This window comes from Mixophyes fleayi, chromosome 7 (genome assembly GCF_038048845.1).
Source record: "Mixophyes fleayi isolate aMixFle1 chromosome 7, aMixFle1.hap1, whole genome shotgun sequence".
Lineage (NCBI taxonomy): Eukaryota > Metazoa > Chordata > Amphibia > Anura > Limnodynastidae > Mixophyes > Mixophyes fleayi.
The window spans coordinates 429,533-448,887 of NC_134408.1; the positions used below are offsets into that span (position 1 = coordinate 429,533).

At 41.9% G+C, this 19,355-nt stretch overlaps 1 protein-coding gene across 1 annotated transcript in view; it reads left to right on the forward strand.

Annotated features, from left to right (window-relative positions):
- Window positions 1-19,355, forward strand: part of SLC5A2 (solute carrier family 5 member 2) — a 21,040-nt gene continuing 1,685 nt past the window's right edge. Inside the window, exons 1-12 of the mRNA XM_075178709.1 lie at window positions 1-15; window positions 2,125-2,229; window positions 4,960-5,019; window positions 6,553-6,657; window positions 9,880-9,985; window positions 10,797-10,877; window positions 14,911-15,119; window positions 16,022-16,157; window positions 16,405-16,512; window positions 17,622-17,772; window positions 17,846-18,014; window positions 18,113-18,328. Coding sequence (XP_075034810.1) covers window positions 1-15; window positions 2,125-2,229; window positions 4,960-5,019; window positions 6,553-6,657; window positions 9,880-9,985; window positions 10,797-10,877; window positions 14,911-15,119; window positions 16,022-16,157; window positions 16,405-16,512; window positions 17,622-17,772; window positions 17,846-18,014; window positions 18,113-18,328 — 1,461 coding nt within the window. The remainder of the gene's footprint in view (window positions 16-2,124; window positions 2,230-4,959; window positions 5,020-6,552; window positions 6,658-9,879; window positions 9,986-10,796; window positions 10,878-14,910; window positions 15,120-16,021; window positions 16,158-16,404; window positions 16,513-17,621; window positions 17,773-17,845; window positions 18,015-18,112; window positions 18,329-19,355) is intronic.

Genomic DNA, 19,355 nt, shown 5'->3' on the forward strand with positions numbered 1-19,355 from the left:
ATGTCCTGGTTTCCTGTAAGTAACATATCCTACTTCTCCTAGTTCTCCTTGTTCTCAGTAACATATCCTAGCTCGCAGTAGCATGTCCTAGTTTTCAGTATCATGTCCTGGTTGTCTATAAGTAACATGTTTTAGTTCTCAGTAACCTGTCCTAGCCCCTCTCACACACACAGGGTATTTAAGCATGTTTCGATGGGAGAGTATTCAGTTGGGAAGTGTATATGCTAATGTAACCCTTGGTGTCAATTATAGTATGTCAAAAAATAGTCCAAAAGTTTTGACCTTCCATAACTTTTCGTGGACATATCCCCGAGACATAACTCCCCCCTTCAATAAACCAGTCAAAACCTTCCATGCATCTCAAATATGATGGAATTACAACAAGTTCAAATATCATTGTGAAAGATATGTGACTTCTGTGGTTTTCCTATACAGTTGGTATCCATATATCACAAACCTTTTACGGTTTTTGCCCCTAAGTACAGAGTGGCACACTGATTTCCCAAAACATGAAATATGAAGCCATGTTCTTTTGAAGTTAATATTTTCTATATTTTCTATTGCCCAAAAAGGTTCTCTGGCTTGCATATGGCTTTCCCTAATTAACACATAGTGTACAATACCTTAATTAGACAGTCTACGCTATGTAAGAGTTGTTTGGAGGCAAATCGACAAAGTTGGAGGGCAATAGTTGGAGGCAGGAACTGGGTCAAGTGGTGGTTTCTTTGGGGTTGATGAATTGAACGTGTATTTAAAGGGATGGGAATGGAGAGAAACATGTTGCAGAGGTGAGCTGGAGTATGGCATACTCTAAAGATGGAATGGAAACGAGGGAGCAGGTTATGGAGTAAGAGGCTGAGAGGATGCAGAGACCTCATCCTTGGTTACAGGCTACAATGAACTGATGGTGGATTGGGGTGTGCAGGAGATGGATGCACTCACCACGGCATTCAGGGTTTGGTAGGAGGATATATCTTGTTGATTGGTAATGAGTCTACCTTTGAAGTGGGTGCTAAGATCATGGGTTATGAGGATGGAATAGGAGATGTGAGATGAAGGTGACAAACAGGCATTGGTGGTTAGAAGTCAGAGGTGGATATTATGAGTGAAGTAGGTTTGCTTGATGAAAGGGTGAATTTATACCTTGGAGCAGTGGATTCCAAACTTTTTCAGTTCAAGGCGCCCTTAGGGTTTCCAAAGTTTTTTGAAGGCACCCCTAAGCCAAAATTATTACCGAGTAGTCCCCCGCCTTGCTTCCCACTGGTCCTGGCCGAGGCACCCCAGGGAGCCTAGGCACACAGTTTGGGGACCACTGCCTTGGAGTGTGATTTTACCATGGCTGTCAGCTGTGCAGGAACACTTTGCGGGTAGCGGGTCTGTGTGTTATGCCACAGTTGGTGTTTGGGTCACCGGAGATTGTGAGTCGTGGCTGGAGCTGCATTGTCTAGGGCTAATCTGAGAGTGTTGTTGCTGAATGAGGCAGATGAGATGCGGATCGCAGTGAGAGCCGTTAGATGTCACTGTGTGCTTACAATCTATATTCCCGACCACACACACATGGGTTAGTTTTATCAGCAGCCAGGGAAGGAAACCCAGACAAACATGGGGAGAACATACAAACTCCTCACAGTTAGACCCTGGTTTGAATGATTCCATTGACCCCAGTGCTGTGAGGCAACAATACTACCTACTGATCACCCTAAGTGTACATCATGCTGGTCACTGTGACAGCGACTTATCTGCGATCCCAATGAGTTAATTGTCCTGGATCCCATTTAATGGTTCATCCTTGATCTGATCCCTGATCCCAGGAATCCACACAACACCTTTATATCCAGCCAGGTTAAACATACAGCTCCCTATCCAGAGGAGCCAGTGGTCAGCACAGAGGACAGATACACCTCTCAATCACACAATAAACATCTTATATATATATGTTCTATGGTAAACAGGGAACCATTACTGTTCTTAGTTGATGAATATTCATTTCAGACTTAGAGGAAGAACATGTGAGCAACACAGGACTTGTCATCAGTATATTACACATCACATAAGAGATAAGTGAATGTGATAATCAGCGCTCCCAGTGGGATCTGTGCCTAATTCATCAGCGGTCTCTTACAGGTTGGTGCCTCTCTCTTTGCCAGTAACATTGGCAGCGGTCACTTTGTAGGACTGGCCGGGACTGGGGCAGCTGGCGGCCTTGCGGTGGCTGGATTCGAATGGAATGTAAGATGGTTTTAGGGGATTGTTCCTATACACACAGACTATGTGTATTACACCTTGTTGCACACATTACTTCATCATCGTTTATTTGTATAGTGTCTGACATAATCACACAGATAGGACACACAGGAAAACACTACACATAATAACAGGAATGTGGGTACAGAGGAGCAGAATAATAAATGCACGGATGCAATTAACAGAACAAGTCGCATATCTTACAGAAACAATTCAGTATAAGACATGACCGAGACATACAAATACGACGGAGAGTGGACAGACATAATTGATAGGGTAGTAGCTCCTGCCCCTGAGAGCTTACATTCCAGAAGCATGGCGTAGACACACAGTAGGGTCCACAGGGCAGTGTGGATACTAATGTGGGGGCGGAAATGTCCCTTGGGTGTCACCTAGGGTTTGTTCAAAACTATTCCTAAGTTTAGATCTATCTTAACTTTTCTCAGATATATCCCAGAAACATAACTCCTCCGTCAATAAACCGGTCATAATCTCCCGCACATTTAAATGCCAAACAGGCCTAGGTACAGGGTATTCGTTGTGATTATACTCATTTCCTCGACTTCTCTGTGTGACAGAATGCTTTATTTGACATATGGGCTGCTCTTCATTACGTTATTGAGGAATATGTGGTTGATCACTACTTTTATTTATTTTAAGTTGCATTTTGGAAATGGAATTATATTTGTCTATATAAGATTCAGCAAGCCATCATCCTTGTGTAAGGCCACAAGCTGAGATTGGGTCCTTAGAGTCTCTCTCGGTGTCAAAGACTCTTCTACGTCAGGATGTAGCTCACCCCGGGGGCCTTTGAAGCTGCTCAGCTTCCCCTGAAAGTGTTGCTGTTATCCTGTAACATAGAGGTGGGCAGAGCCACCAGGTAACACACCAGACCCTCTGACTTCACACTCTACACCTTAGTAGCTCAATTTATCAATGTATTAATTTGATATACCATATTTACAGTGCAGGTATGATTAGGCCTTATTCCCCACAATTATGTTATTAGTTAATCCTTATAACTGTTAACTACGGTCTTCATTTTCACATCTGTCCTTCAGACTCACAGTATGACCAATGTTATTTGAATTATGGATTTTTTTATCTATAAAAGCTGACCGTTCCTAATGATTCACAGACAGAGGCTAATAAAGAGCCAATGTAACGCGGACAAGTCTGTTGACTTTTTGGGGATTAGCACTTTCCCAAGCCACTGTATGTGTATGTATATAGCACTACATCGATGGCTTCCATAATAAAGATATGTTGCTTTTATATTCTAGTGAAAAAAACAATATGTAGACGGTTTATAACAGAATTAAGGATTAATTATAAGGATTAATTAAATCTAAGGATTAATTCTCAAATGTTTTATCTAATCTATTTCTATAATTGAATTTCCAAACATTCACTATCTTATATCTCTTATGTCTGAGTTGTTTTTATTAATTATTATTATAATTCTTATTAGTTATTTACATAATATCTAATTTACATTATATGCATAAATTACACCTTATTGGTCTATTAAATCTTCTTTTGTACATTGCTTTGTGCACGTACATCTTGTGTACATATTATACCTTAATATATATTTAATTACCCCTTTCACTTATTTGTCAGTCTTTGTATGACTTACACTACTAGAAATTTGAATATTCTCATAGACAACACAAAGTAAATTACTAAGGTAAGAGGGCAAGTGGCAAACAGACCGAAATACATAGCAGCCAAATCTAGACTTTCTGCAAGATCTTCATGGTAGGAAGATATTCAGCCCAAGGCAGATAGCTGCCCCCTTCATTCATCAGAACATTGCCTGCCATCAAGTCCCTTCCCCTCCAGCTTGCCCACCCTGTCCTCCTTCTCCCCAGACTCTATACTTTAAGAGAGAAACGAGCTATTCATAAGATGATAATAACTGATAATAACTACTACTAGTAATAATAATAATAATAACTACTACTAGTAATAATAATAATAATAATAATAATAATAATAACTGATAATAACTACTAGTAATAATAATAATAATAATAATAATAATAATAATAATAATAATAACTACTAGTAGTAGTAATAATAATAATAATAATAATAATAATAATAATATTAACTGATAATAACTACTAGTAATAATAATAATAATAATAATAATAATAATAATAATAATAATAATAATAACTGATAATAACTACTAGTAATAATAATAATAATAATAATAACTGATAATAACTACTAGTAATAATAATAATAATAATAATAATAACTGATAATAACTACTAGTAATAATAATAATAATAATAATAATAATAATCATAATAATAATAACTGATAATAACTACTAGTAATAATAATAATAATAATAATAATAATAACTAATAATAACTACTAGTAATAATAATAATAATAATAATAATAATAATAACTGATAATAACTACTAGTAATAATAATAATAATAATAATAATAATCATAATAATAACTACTACTAGTAATAATAATAATAATAATAATAATAATAACTGATAATAACTACTAGTAATAATAATAATAATAACTGATAATAATTACTAGTAATAATAATAATAATAACTGATAACTACTAGTAATAATAATAATAATAATAACTGATAATAATTACTGGTAGTAATAATAATAATAATAATAATAATAATAATAATGCTTCTCTGAAGGTTTTCTCACTTTCTTCTAGGCTCTCTTTGTGGTTTTGCTGATGGGTTGGATTTTTGTTCCTGTTTATCTGACAGCCGAGGTAAGAAAAAAATGTTTGTATGATCTACTACAAAGACATAGCAACGCAGGGAGGGAGGGAGGGAGGATGTCCAGGAGCAACACAGGGAGGGAGGGAGGGAGGATGTCCAGGAGCAACACAGGGAGGGAGGAAGGGAGGATGTCCAGGAGCAACACAGGGAGGGAGGGAGGGAGGATGTCAAGGAGCAACACAGGGAGGGAGAGAGTGAGGATGTCCAGGAGCAACACAGGGAGGGAGAGAGGGAGGATGTCCAGGAGCAACACAGGGAGGGAGAGAGGGAGAATGTCCAGGAGCAACACAGGGAGGGAGAGAGGGAGGATGTCCAGGAGCAACACAGGGGATGAAACAGTGAGGATCTCCACGAGCATCACAGGGAGGGAGGGAGGAACTCCAGGAGCAACACAGGGAGGGAGAGAAGGAGAATCTCCAGGAATGGCACAGGGAGAGAGAGGGAAGCTATTCAGGAGCGGTACAGGGAGGGTGAGAGGGAGAATCTCCAGGAGCAGCACAGGGGAGAGAGAGGAAAAATCTCCAGGAGTGGCACAGGGAGGGAGCGAGGGAAGATGTCCAGGAGCAACACAGGGGATGAAACAGTGAGGATCTCCAGAAGCGGTACAGGGAGGGTGAGAGGGAGAATCTCCAGGAGCGGCACAGGGGGGGGGGGGGAGAGAGGGAAGATCTCCAGGAGTGGCACAGGGAGGGAGCGAGGGAGGATGTCCAGGAGGGATACAGGGAGGGACAGAGGGAAGATCTCCAGGAGTGGCACAGGGAGGGAGCAAGGGAAGATCTCCAGGAGCGGTTAAGGGAGGGTGAGAGGGAGAATCTCCAGGAGCGGTTAAGGGAGGGTGAGAGGGAGAATCTCCAGGAGTGGCACAGGGGGGGAGAGAGGGAAGATCTCCAGGAGTGGCACAGGGAGGAAGCGAGGGAGGATTTCCAGGAGCGGTACAGGGAGGGTGAGAGGAAGAATCTCCAGGAGCAGCACAGGGGTGGAGAGAGGGAAGATCTCAAGGAGTGGTACAGGGAGGGAGAGAGGGAGGATCTCCAGGAGTGGCACAGGGGGGGAAACCATGTGGATCTCCAGGAGCTCCACAGGGAGGGAGGGAGAAGCTTCAGGAGCGGCACAGGGAGGAAGAGAGGGAGGATCTCCAGGAGCTCCACAGGGAGGGAGCGAGAGAGGATCTCTACTAGCAATAAAGAGGTAGGGAGAGAGGGAGGATCTCCAGTACCAGCACAGGAAGGGAGAATCTCCAACTGCAACTCCGGGAGAGAATTAGGATCTCTGGGAGCAGCACAGAGAGTGAGAGGCAGAGGAGTTCCAGGAGCAACGCAGTATGGAGGGGAGGGGAGGGGGGGGCAGGTTGCAGTACACAGGGTGGAGATGGGGCAGGTTGCAGTACACAGAGTGGAGGGGGGGCAGGTTGCAGTACACAGGGTGGAGGGGGGCAGGTTGCAGTACATAGGAGAGGGACAAGTTATTCCTCAGCACACTGAAGGGGAGACATCTGCTGTGAATATCTCTGTTTCTCCCCACAGGTGGTAACAATGCCAGAGTACTTGAAGAAACGTTTTGGAGGGCAAAGAATCCAGCTCTACCTGACAGTGCTCTCTCTAGCCATGTATATATTTACTAAAATCTCTGTAAGTACACTGCAGGCATTTTATATTTTATAGAGAAGGGTGAACTGTGCTGTATTTCTTTAATTGCCAGAAACGTTGTGTTCTCAGAAAATCATTCAATGGTTGCTCACTGCACTTTGTCATAAATTCTGAATTGGTGTCCTTCTCATCCCTTATTGAAACTACCAAAAACATTTCTATTAAAATAGTGTGTAGTATAGAAGATACTTTTCAGCAACTGTACCAAGGATACTAGTAATATGAAATAGAGCTGTGACAGAAGGCCATATCCTAGCATAGAATATACTGTACAATGAAAGACACGTTCAGCGTCCCCTGAATAAACATCCTGCGCCACTCCTGGCAGAATGACTGCGGCGTGTATGACATCACAGTGACTATGAAATATAAGTGTAGATTGTACAATATAAAGAGCCCACTGATATTTGTGGGAGTAGGGAAGACAAAAGGAAACAAAACAGTATCTTACTTCAGCCATTTCCACAGCCCTTTGGGGTTACGGTTGGGTACACACCGGAGCTTTTTCGTCCAATCATCGTTTAAAACAACTGACATACGATCGAAAGTCGCTCCAAAGTGCCGATTGTCTGTTCATTTGGTTGGTCGTACCCTATAATCTCGTTCCAATCAGCTAACGATCATGTAATGTGCATAAATTTCCGATCGATCCACAACCAACTGCCGATAGTTCCTCGAGCTATGACTCCTTTGGGGGCGTGTCGATGGGCGTGTGTATGCTAATATCTGAAGCCTGTACATCTCCCACGTGGTGCAGTGTCCACACGTCAGTCAGTTGGTAATTAGGTGCTTCTATCAGTAAAGCAATAGTAGCCGTCTACTGCATTATGTGTATAACACGTCTGCTGGTTTAATTATACACCTTTGTCAGTACAGTCTACAAGAAAAGCGTTGTATATATGTGTATTGCATATGTCTGCCCAGTCTGTACAGTGACTTGCTGTTCTTCAACAGTATCCATAATAGTAAAAGAATTGTGAATCAATGTGCATTGTACACAAGTATGTGTAACAGAATGAATGAAGGAGACGTGTTTACTTCTCCTTTTAAGAGTTTTTGGGTGGTTCTTAATGAACATGCTCAGAGATATCGCTACAGGGACCACATATGTCCATTCAGTGTGTACGAGTCCAAATCTTTTAACACAAATAAATATGGCTGTTGAAAGTCGTTGCTTGGCCGGTCGGTCTTTCGTTAATTGTTTAAAACGTGTCTAATGTGTGCGCATTAATGTCTGAGCACTTGGACCTTCAGACGTTAGTAGAATCGTTGTAGATAACACGTCGGCTGTAAATTCTTCAGTTTGTACCTGGCCTAAGACTCAGTAACTGAACATCCTTAGCTGCAAGAAGGGAGCGAAGAGCAAGATCAGGTCAAGCAAACAGGAAGAACGGGGTAAATGGATTACTAGAAGGCTGCAAAAACCAAGATGGGGACACCAGAGCCAGAAATCCAGAAACATGAAACACTCAGGACCATAAACCAATAAAGCCAACCCCTAGAACAAAAGACTAAAGAAGAAATATATATGTGTATGTATATATAGTATAATAACAGACACCTATACATATGCTGAGTGACTTTATTTTGGTAACTATTAAGTGGATAGCCGGTACTGGGCTCCCTTTGCCTATTGGTCAGGGACAAGGTTGTATGGGGAGATAGTTATTACACTTCATCCCCCAAGTCATCTAGGATAACATTAGACCTTCCATCCTCCACTAGCTTGACCCCCACCCTGCAGACTGTACATCAACCATTTGAAGAAATGACTTCAAACCTTTCTTTTCACACCACTTCCCCTCCTTTTTGCATGGTGTCAAAAAATGTCCCTTATTGGTCGAACCTGACTAATTTGTGTCCTGTACATGGATTTCTATGGTGGTGTTGCACAGAGTTGGGGGTCTGTATGGTTGTTATTGTTGAGAACTAGAATTTTGATGATTAAGAGGTAGGTATGCCAATAGTCCTCTGTGGCCTGTAGAGAATGTTACAAACGCATTTCGCCACCAGTTTGTGGCTTCTCAGTCCACTTGTCAATTCCACAAATATTTAACCTCAGATTTAAAAATTGGGTGTGGATACATAATATTTACAATTAACCCTTATTGTAAACATATCGATATCTGTTTTTAATGTAGCAGCCAACAAATTCTTACCACAAATGTTTACAGATAATGAAGTTTAAATCTTCCTATCAATAAATATAGATCATAACAAGACACAACGCTGGACAGAAGTGCAATTACCATTTATATAGGAGCTATATTTGTATATACATTTATATAGAGGTTTTCATTCTTGTAGTTTATATCTGTCACAGTGTTTGTCGACTGATCTTTTCATACTTATTTTATAACAGCAATTAGTCTCGTTGGCACGTTGTTTATAAATATTTAAAGGTTTATATAATAAAAAAATGAACCGTAGCCAGTCTGAAGGACTCCTCTTAAACAGGTTCTGTCACCTCACACGTGGCGTTCAGTGTTCCCTCTAAACTGAGCAATCTGCACATGATAGAGTTAGACCTGTATCTTACTAGGAAACATCCAGCAGATTGTGAATGGAAACCTTTCAGAGGAGCCCTCATTAGAGTGACCTTTTAACTCTTTCCTTTCCAGATCGCTCAGCTTAGAGGGAACACTGGTGGCGTTCACTGCGATAGGCGGCAGCATACGGTGGAAAAATAAAGAAGTAAAACCTTTTAGAAAATGAAATATCTGAATAATATACCCAACTTGTCTATGTCACAGCCATTGGCTGGTAGGATTACAAGTGGACACATTCCCTGAATTCACGGATTAAAGACAAAATTTCATCCTTAACAATTACGTCATCAACATTGTACTGTTTGTCCCCGATGGTTCCTCTGTGATTTCCAATGATTATAACTTTAAAGAGCACAAACATTATTATTATTGTTTATGAAAAGATTTGTGAATTCCGTATGTAAAGACTGAATATGAGGAGGGCTTTGTAAATAAGAAATAGCAGTTTTTACCTTATCCTGAATGATACAGGCAGTTAATGACTGGCAGACATGTGACAAAGAACGGACAGATCAGTACTGACAGTCTTCAGGACCAGATCAAGATACAACAGTGTGAATCTATAGAGGTTTATATGCAGCTCCAATCACACTGTGGTCAGTACCTAATGTGAGCTGCTGGATGTGTAATCTTGGGTTCTTTGTTGTTTCTTCAGGTCGATATGTTCTCTGGAGCTGTGTTTATTCAGGTGGCGTTGGGCTGGAATATTTATCTGTCTGTTATTGCCCTTTTGGTGATCACTACAATATACACCGTGACAGGTAAACAGCTGAGCTACATAATCAGTGTGTATGAAAAGACAAGTAGGGAAGGAGGGTGGTCTTATTTCTATCTTAGTTTTATTGTCTCACCACCAAAACTCAATATGTGGTCTAAATATAACTGGCCTAATCCTTATTCCCTCATAAAGTGGTCTCTCTGTAGGTGGTCTAATCCTTCTTCCTGCGTAAAGTGGTCTCTCTGTAGGTGGTCTAATCCTTCTCAATTTGTAAAATGGTCTAATCCTTCTTCCCTCACAAGGTGGCCTCTCTGTAGGTGGTCTAATCCTTCTTCCTGCATAAAGTGGTCTCTCTGTAGGTGGTCTAATCCTTCTTGCTCCGTAAAGTGGTCTCTCTGTAGGTGGTCTAATCCTTCTTCCTGCGTAAAGTGGTCTCTCTGTAGGTGGTCTTATCCTTCTCAATTTGTAAAATGGTCTAATCCTTCTTCCCTCACAAGGTGGCCTCTCTGTAGGTGGTCTAATCCTTCATCCTGCGTAATGTGGTCTCTTTGTAGGTGGTCTAATCCTTCTTCCTGCGTAAAGTGGTCTCTCTGTAGGTGGTCTAATCCTTCTTCCTGCGTAAAGTGGTCTCTCTGTAGGTGGTCTAATCCTTCTTCCTGCGTAAAGTGGTCTCTCTGTAGGTGGTCTAATCCTTCTTCCTGCGTAAAGTGGTCTCTCTGTAGGTGGTCTAATCCTTCTTCCTGCGTAAAGTGGTCTCTCTGTAGGTGGTCTAATCCTTCTTCCTGCGTAAAGTGGTCTCTCTGTAGGTAGTCTATTCCTTCTTGCTCAGGTGGTCTTTCTATGTCTCACTGCAGGTGGTCTTGCGGCTCTCATGTATACAGACACAGTACAGACGTTTGTAATCATCGGTGGGGCTTGTGTCCTGAGTGCATATGGTGAGTACAAGAACCAATCTAGTCATTATAATAGACTATATGACAAGACACAGCTACAATAGAGAACAAGACAAATACATGTAGCTGTGAAAATGCTTATTCCTATTAATTGTTTACATTTCTCACTCTCACTGAGATAGACATCAGAAAGAAAATGGCAGCTGGATAAGGGAACAGATCAGTCTGTCGGAAACAATGGTTCCCAAACTCATCTACATTTGGATCTCTGTGTAAAGAGTTCAATGTGATAACGCAATACCATTTATAAGTGTAAAAGTGTTTATATGATGGGTTTTCATTTATCGGTTCACATGACTTTGAGACTGACCTGAGTCATTTCCATGGCATGATGAAAGCATCATGATATTGTTCCTTAAGCTGGGTACACACTACAGAGTTTTTGTCCAATAGTCATCTCAACCAGCCCCCACAGTGGGGTCAGTGTGCGTAGCGACACAATGGTCGAAAGTCTGCCCAAATGGACAATTGTCGCCTCATTTGGTTGGCCGTACCGTTCAATATTGTCCGTTCAATCACCTAACGATCATGCAGTGTGTGTGCACTCATGCTGACGATCTCCATACAGTTTACAGTCGGACATCTTTTCACCAGATGTTAGCAATGAATGTCCCAGTGAATAAATGTAGAGAGTGCTGTAGAAGGAATAATTCATTTGTTCGTTCTGAGACAGAATATTTCGTTTCAGAGTCACAGAAGCTAACGAAATTCGTTAGGATATGTGGATAGCTGTAACAAGGCGGTTTTGTGACAGTAGTGAATGAATGAGACAGTAGTGAATGAATGAATATTGTGCTGTCATTCTCCGGACTAGAGGACCAGATAAAGGACCAGATCAGGAGCACAGATCTGAAGGTAAATCGTGTCAGTGTGTATTCATGAACCGTCAGACTGATCGGACCTTCAGTCGTAGGTTTAATCGTTTGAGATAACACGTCGGTCGGAAAATTTCATCAGTGTCTCCCTAGCTTAACCCTGTAAGCATACAAATCTTACAATGTGGATGGTAGATTTCTCTTTAGATTAGGGTCCCCTTTTGCGGACCTCCCTCCTGGCTCTGTGGTCTTCATCCTGGTATGTAGAGGCCGTACGTTGGACTCCTGTAGCTATGATCACATGAACGGATACTGCCAGGATAGAGCAGGTTCTACACTATTCCAGAACTCACTGGACAGACGCCTTCCTTGGTGGATAACTAACCGGGACATTATGTTTACCAATTCACCGAGCAGGAATCTCCTCTTTATGTGCCGGACATTAAACCCTTACTAGACCTTCACCTCTTCCAAGCTAGAGGAGGAAACTAAATCGTGACTAAACCACAGCTGGGAAAGGGTTAACCTGGCCTTACTAATTATGCTAGATTCTGTTATAAATAAAAGGGGCTTTCAAACATCCAAACCTATCACCCTTCCCCTGTACTAGCGGCATATACACACTACCCTAATTCCTCTAAACTGGAAAATGTAAATAGATCCCCTCCAGACCTCACTACCACACAGCTGCCTCATTTTGTAGTAACTCTCCTCTCAGCTAACGATGGTTACAGTCCTTTAGTACCAATAGAATCACTAAGAAACTGGATAGGAGACCAGAGCACAAAGCAGTTAGATCAGGGTGGTTGGGAGGGGGCAGAAACAGAGAATAAAAGCTATATCCTTGTGACTTAAAAACTACACACTGCAGGGGTTCACCCCAACCCATCACATCCCTGCTTGATATTAGGGATATATCTAATATCCTCTATACCTCAGATTACCTTCTAAAACCTCCAGACGACAAGCCAGAGGATCCTGCTGACAGAGACCACCGGTAGTATTATTCGGGGTCTGGATCATATTACAGTCGCTGGTAACAGCTGATATTACCAGTGAGGGCAGAGTGTCTCCTGGTCTGATTATAATACGTTACCGATCTCCACTCATTTTGCCTCTCAGCTAAGACACAGAGCATATAACAAACTTATACTAACTGTGCATTTTCCATAACTATTAGTATCATAATATAGTTATTTGTAATGACTTTATCCCCATCACCTTCTAAAATTAAATCTAAAAATCAACTGTAATATTATAAATGTTGGAAGTGAACTTCAGGTTAATATTATTCCCACCAATAAAATACATAATATAATAACAAAATATAAAAAGATTCAACAGCACCGTCCATATCATAATAATATTATCTATGTATCTCTTATAAAAATTCTCTCTATATGTATTATTATTTTAAATATCTTTTCTGCCAAGATTCTATAAATAGATTAGCAAATCTAGGGGCAAAAGTGGTTCCCATAGCTGTACCTCAAGTTTGTTAAAAATTAGTCATGGGGCTATATTTACTAAACTGAAAAAGTGGAGTTACCTACAAAGACCAATCAGATTCTAGTTATCATTTATTTAGTACATTCTAAAAAAATGACAGCTAGAATCTGATTGGTTGCTGTAGGCAACATCTCCACTTTTTCAAACCCGCAGTTTAGTAAATATACCCCCAGATATGTGAAATAATTATGGGTTAAAATGAAATCAATTAGCTCACATATAAAATGCTTATCAATAGAAGAGTCTGCAGTTACATATTCTTTGCAAGCATCTATACCCTACAATTTTGAATAGATGTGGTATCTTTTAAATAAGATGGGTGTTCCATAACATAATTTTAATGAAAATATTCACATATTCCTTAGTGTGAGATGTTAATTAATCTATGCCTGTAATAATGGGATGTGCGGGAAGGTTTTATAATGACTTATGCACCTTTCATACAGGGTAGCAGATCAGAATTTTAGTCTTTGTTTTCATCAGATATTGGTATTCATCTTTATGTAATTAACTCTTCATAAGTGTATACTACACTGTGTCCTTGTTTGTTTGCTACTGATTGAAGGTGGCATCATTTACCAAGAAAGAGATTTGGTGGATTATCCAATGATTCAAAAAAGCCCTAATTCACTTACACAGTGGTATGCAGGCACACAGCACTTTATATTATAAGATATTTTAAATGACTGCACTAGAAGGCACGTTCTTGTTGTTACTTATTTTAGATTTGACTCGATTCATAACACAGGTCACAGAAGCTGCCGTCACTAATCAAGGGAGTGCGCCACTGTTTATTGTATTTTACCAGTATACCACACAAATTGTATCATTGTTATTTGAAGTTATCCACTATTCTGGTCACTTATTTACTTTTTATGGACATAGAATATCTGTAAAACATTGTAAGATGATCTAGTGCTGCTGTAGGGGACACTTTTGAAAGTTCCTCACTGTTATGCTCCCTAAAATCTTCCTCACCTCTGTGGACACTAGAAAGAGAGGGTAGTTATACTAATTCCTAATAGAGTACCATCCTTACCCATCTCCACTGTTACAGATCCAGAGGGTATATTCACAATAGTAATAGGAACATATCACCGCCTGGGGTTACATTAGCATCAGTGTTAGCTCCCAACTCAGATCTAACCCCCTTTTGCATCATTTCTTCTCTAGTCAGAGATGACTTCAATGTTATCCTCGGTCCAAACATAGATAGGTCCCTAAAAATCACTCCTAGTCCAGGTTCCTCACAAGAGGCTACAAGCTTCCCTCTTCTTACATAATCTATAAGGTGCATCTTAAATGTGGAGAGCCCTGATCAGCCCACACTACTGTTGTAATAAAACTAGAGATTGTTCCATCCACCTCTCAATATTTCAGCTGGCGACTGGTGATTGCCATAACTTGAATGAATCCTGCAGTTCATGAAATCAGCAGCTCATTGCGGCTGGAACGAAGCTCAGCCAGACATGGGATCAGCATCTGAAGTCACATTCATAGAACCAGTACAACATTTATAACTATAAATACTGTGTATAATATATATTTATATATAGTGTTACCTATAATGTGAATGTGATTGTAGAGATGGAGGCTTTGCCCATCACAACCAGTCATACCAGTATAACAACTGTCTACAAATATCTCCCTCAGTCCATATTTGTATCACTTGTTCCCTCTGTGTCTTTCAGCCTTCCTGGAGGTCGGGGGCTATGATGCTCTCATGGAGAAATATATGGAAGCTGTACCCAGGAATTTGGGCAATGTGTCGGCTGCTTGTGCATCCCCACGACCGGATGCTCTACACCTGCTGCGTGATGCATATTCTGGGGATCTACCATGGCCAGCTCTCATAGTGGGACTGACCATTGTGTCCACCTGGTACTGGTGCAGTGACCAGGTATGGACCTCTATCTCTTCCTAAATCCTGTTGTCCGGTGTCATGTTTCCAACACCCTCCAAACTATGAAGTATCACACACCTCCCCTGCTGATGTCACCATAAAGCAGACCTTGGATGAGACGCAGATTAAACCCTTTACAGTGACATTATAGCCAGTCCGGGTCTCATTGTCCCTTCTTTGCTCCCTTTCTCAGGGCCCTCAGTGACATGAAGAGTTGGTTGTGCCTTATAATTACATTTCACGGCTTGTTAGCTTTATTTACAAATAAAGTAGTGGAAGTTGCTCAATCAATTCATAGGCTATAGCAGGTGCGTGAAAGGACGGGGTTATCCTGAAAGGAACAAACACACAGAGATCCCCCAGCACAATGCTATAGCCAGCAACAGATCTGCCATTTCTACTGTAGATAAAAATGCAAAAGTCTTAGTTGCAAACATTTGCAAATGTATGTTAAAGCCACCGGCCACTCCACAGCGCTTTTACCAATAGGGTGGTCCTAACTCTAAACAATGAGAGTCCCATATATTTGGGCCATACATATGTAGTTTTATTTACAATACAGGGATTTTCTCCATTGAGTCTGATCTGCAGCTATTGCCTCACATTGGTGCAATAGTCAGACTGCTCGGTTCTTTCATCTCTTGGATATAGCCATTTTCTGGTCCTTGAGGTGCCAGATACCTTCAGATTGGAGGACAGTATTTGGAATAAGACCAGTTGTTGTTCTTAGTCCACTCTGCATGGATGTATGATGGATGTATGATGGATGTATGATGGATGTATGATGGATGTATGATCGATGTATGATGGATGTATGATGGATGTATGATGGATGTATGATGGATGTATGATGGATGTATGATGGATTCTGGTCTACAGTGTCGTCCTCTTTGTTGTAGGTGATTGTTCAGCGTTGTCTAGCGGCTCGCTCTCTAACACACGTCAAGCTGGGATGTGTGCTGTGCGGCTACTTGAAGATCCTTCCCATGTTCTTAATGGTTATGCCTGGAATGATCAGCAGAGTATTATATGCAGGTAACAATCGGCTTCCTTGTACAATAATTGACAAGCCTCTGTCTTTTAACCACAAATAGATACAAATCTCATTTCTCCTCTTCACAGTCCAGACTACAACCCATTTTTCAAGGTTAACTAAACCCTAATCTGTTTTATTTACACCCCAGTAAGGACTTACCTTGTTAATATGTGTTTGTCATATTAAAGAGACATTGTACAGAAATCCCTTGCTGAGCTGCCAAATGTGTCTTTTGCTGAGTTACAGAGGACATAGCCTGTGTAGTCCCGTCGGAGTGCCACAGGATTTGTGGTTCGGAAACTGGATGTTCAAACATTGCATATCCAAAGCTGGTTGTGGAACTGATGCCAAGGGGTATGTGTCCACTGACAATTCTCTAATCAATAAGTATCGACAACCTGTTACCACTCTGGCAAAACAGACTCTTTTCAAACAGACTTTGCTATAATAGCGAAGATTTAAAAAGCTTTGTGATTAACTAACCCAATCTTTCCCACTCTTCAGATAAACCCAAGCACAAACTAAGCAGGTCTTCTCAGTTATCCCAGACTATCACTAACCCTGACTTCATAATCCTCCTACACTAACACTACTCAGTCTTTCTGTTTTTTCCAGACAAACCCTAACCTAGACTTCACAGACTAACACTGAGTTTTTACAATCCTCCCAGACTAACACCAACTGAGTCTTCACAGTCCTCCCAGCCTAACACTGAGTCGTCACGGTCCTCCCAGCCTAACACTGAGTCGTCACGGTCCTCCCAGACTAACACTGAGTCTTCACGGTCCTCCCAGATTAACACCAACTGAGTCTTCACGGTCCTCCCAGATTAACACCAACTGAGTCTTCACGGTCCTCCCAGACTAACACTGAGTCTTCACGGTCCTCCCAGACTAACACTGAGTCTTCACGGTCCTCCCAGACTAACACTGAGTCTTCACGGTCCTCCCAGACTAACACCAACTGAGTCTTCACGGTCCTCCCAGCCTAACACTGAGTCTTCACGGTCCTCCCAGCCTAACACTGAGTCTTCACAGTCCTCCCAGACTAATCCTATATCATTTTTCCCCAGACAAACCAAAATGCACCAGGTTTCTCAGAATAATCCTAACCCAGTCTTCCCCATATAACCCTAAAACGCAAACTAACCTAGTCTCCCCCTAACCTAAACTTCCAAAACTAGCACTGACTTAGACAAACACTATCACAATCTTTCCGGCTCTCTCAAACTAACACTAACATTTCCCAAACTAATTGTAACTCAGTATTGCTGGCTCTATAAGACTAACACTAAACCAGACTCCACAGTCCTCCCCAACTAAACCTAAACTAATCTGCATTAACAGAGTCTTTCTGGTCCTCCTACACTTTGCTGGTTAATACCGGATGTACTGGGCTGGATATTCATCTTATAACTTATGTGACAGCTGCACTCCCCCCTTCTCGTGTCTCTGGTCTATCAGGTCTCCGAGGGCTGATGCTTGCTGTGATGCTTGCCGCTCTCATGAGCAGTCTGGCCTCCATATTTAATAGCAGTAGCACTCTCTTCACAATGGATGTTTGGAGAAGGGTGAGACCTCTGGCTACAGAAAGAGAGCTGCTTCTGGTGGGCAGGTGAGTGACAATACCAGAAATGTGGGAGTTACCACTCTTCAATTCCTGGGGTCACCGCTCTCTCCACTTGCAGAGTGTGGACAGTATGTCTCGTGGCCTTCAGCATCGCATGGATTCCAGTGGTTCAAGCCGCACAAGGGGGACAATTGTTTGACTATATTCAGTCAGTAGCGAGTTTTCTGGCACCACCCATTGCAGCTGTATTTTTCCTGGCGCTGTTTGTGAAGAGAGTGAATGAACCAGTAAGTTCTCTTCCCTGTATTTCATCAAGATATACATGTAACGTAAGATAATGATAACAAAACAAACCTCATGACTGTCCCTCTCTCTCTCTCCACAGGGCGCCTTCTGGGGTCTGATTGGGGGGCTGTTCCTGGGTCTATGCCGCATGGTGCCTGAATTTGTCTATGGATCAGGAAGCTGTTCTGTGCCCAGCTCCTGCCCTGCACTGATTTGTGGGGTGCATTACCTCTACTTTGCAATTATCCTTTTCTGTTGTTCTGCAGTTATTATTTTGGTTGTATCATACCTCACCCCTCCAATACCAGACACTCAGGTGAGACATCTGCATGGGTCCATCACACAATAAATACAGCTTCTGCGACACATCATTCAGGGACCAGTAAGGGGGCATCAATTTGCAAAATATATTAAACACCAATCAGCAATTAGACCTAAGCCTATAAATCCGTCCCTGGATCACTTCATTAAATAATCTTTGTGTGGTAAAGTCTATTACAGTGAGTTTACATGAGAGGAAAATACCTTTATATAGTAGAGGATACATAGGTGTCTGAAAGACTGGTGAAAGATATTTACACAGTGTAGGAATGACAAATGACTCCCGATAGGATGATCCCATGCACCGATAGGCATGAAGGCCAGCTCCTGGTCAGATGATCCGATACGCCCCTATGAATAACGGCCGTCTCCTGACAGGAGGATCCCACACAGTGTAGGAATGACGGCCGGCTCCTGACGGGATGATCCCACACAGTGTAGGAATGACGGTCGGCTCCTGACAGGAGGATCCCACACAGTGTAGGAATGACGGCGGCTCCTGACGGGATTATCCCACACAGTATAGGAATGACGGCCGGCTCCCGACGGAATGATCCCACACAGTATAGGAATGACAGTCGTCTCTTGACGGGATGATCCCACACAGTATAGGAATGACAGCTGGCTCCTAATGGGATCATCGCATACAGAACTAGGTATGACGGACAGCTCCTGATGGGATGATCCCACATAGTGTAGAAATGACAGCCGGCTCCTGACGGGATGATCCCACACAGAACTAGGAATGACGGCCGGCTCCTGACGGGATGATCCCACACAGTATAGGAATGACGGCCGGCTCCCAACGGGATCATCCCACACAGTATAGGAATGACGGACAGCTCCTGATGGGATGATCCCACATAGTGTAGAAATGACAGCCGGCTCCTGACGGGATCATCCCACACAGAACTAGGAATGACGGCCGGCTCCTGACGGGATGATCCCACACAGTATAGGAATGACAGCCGGCTCCTGACGGGATGATCCCACACAGTGTAGGAATGACGGCTGGCTCCTGA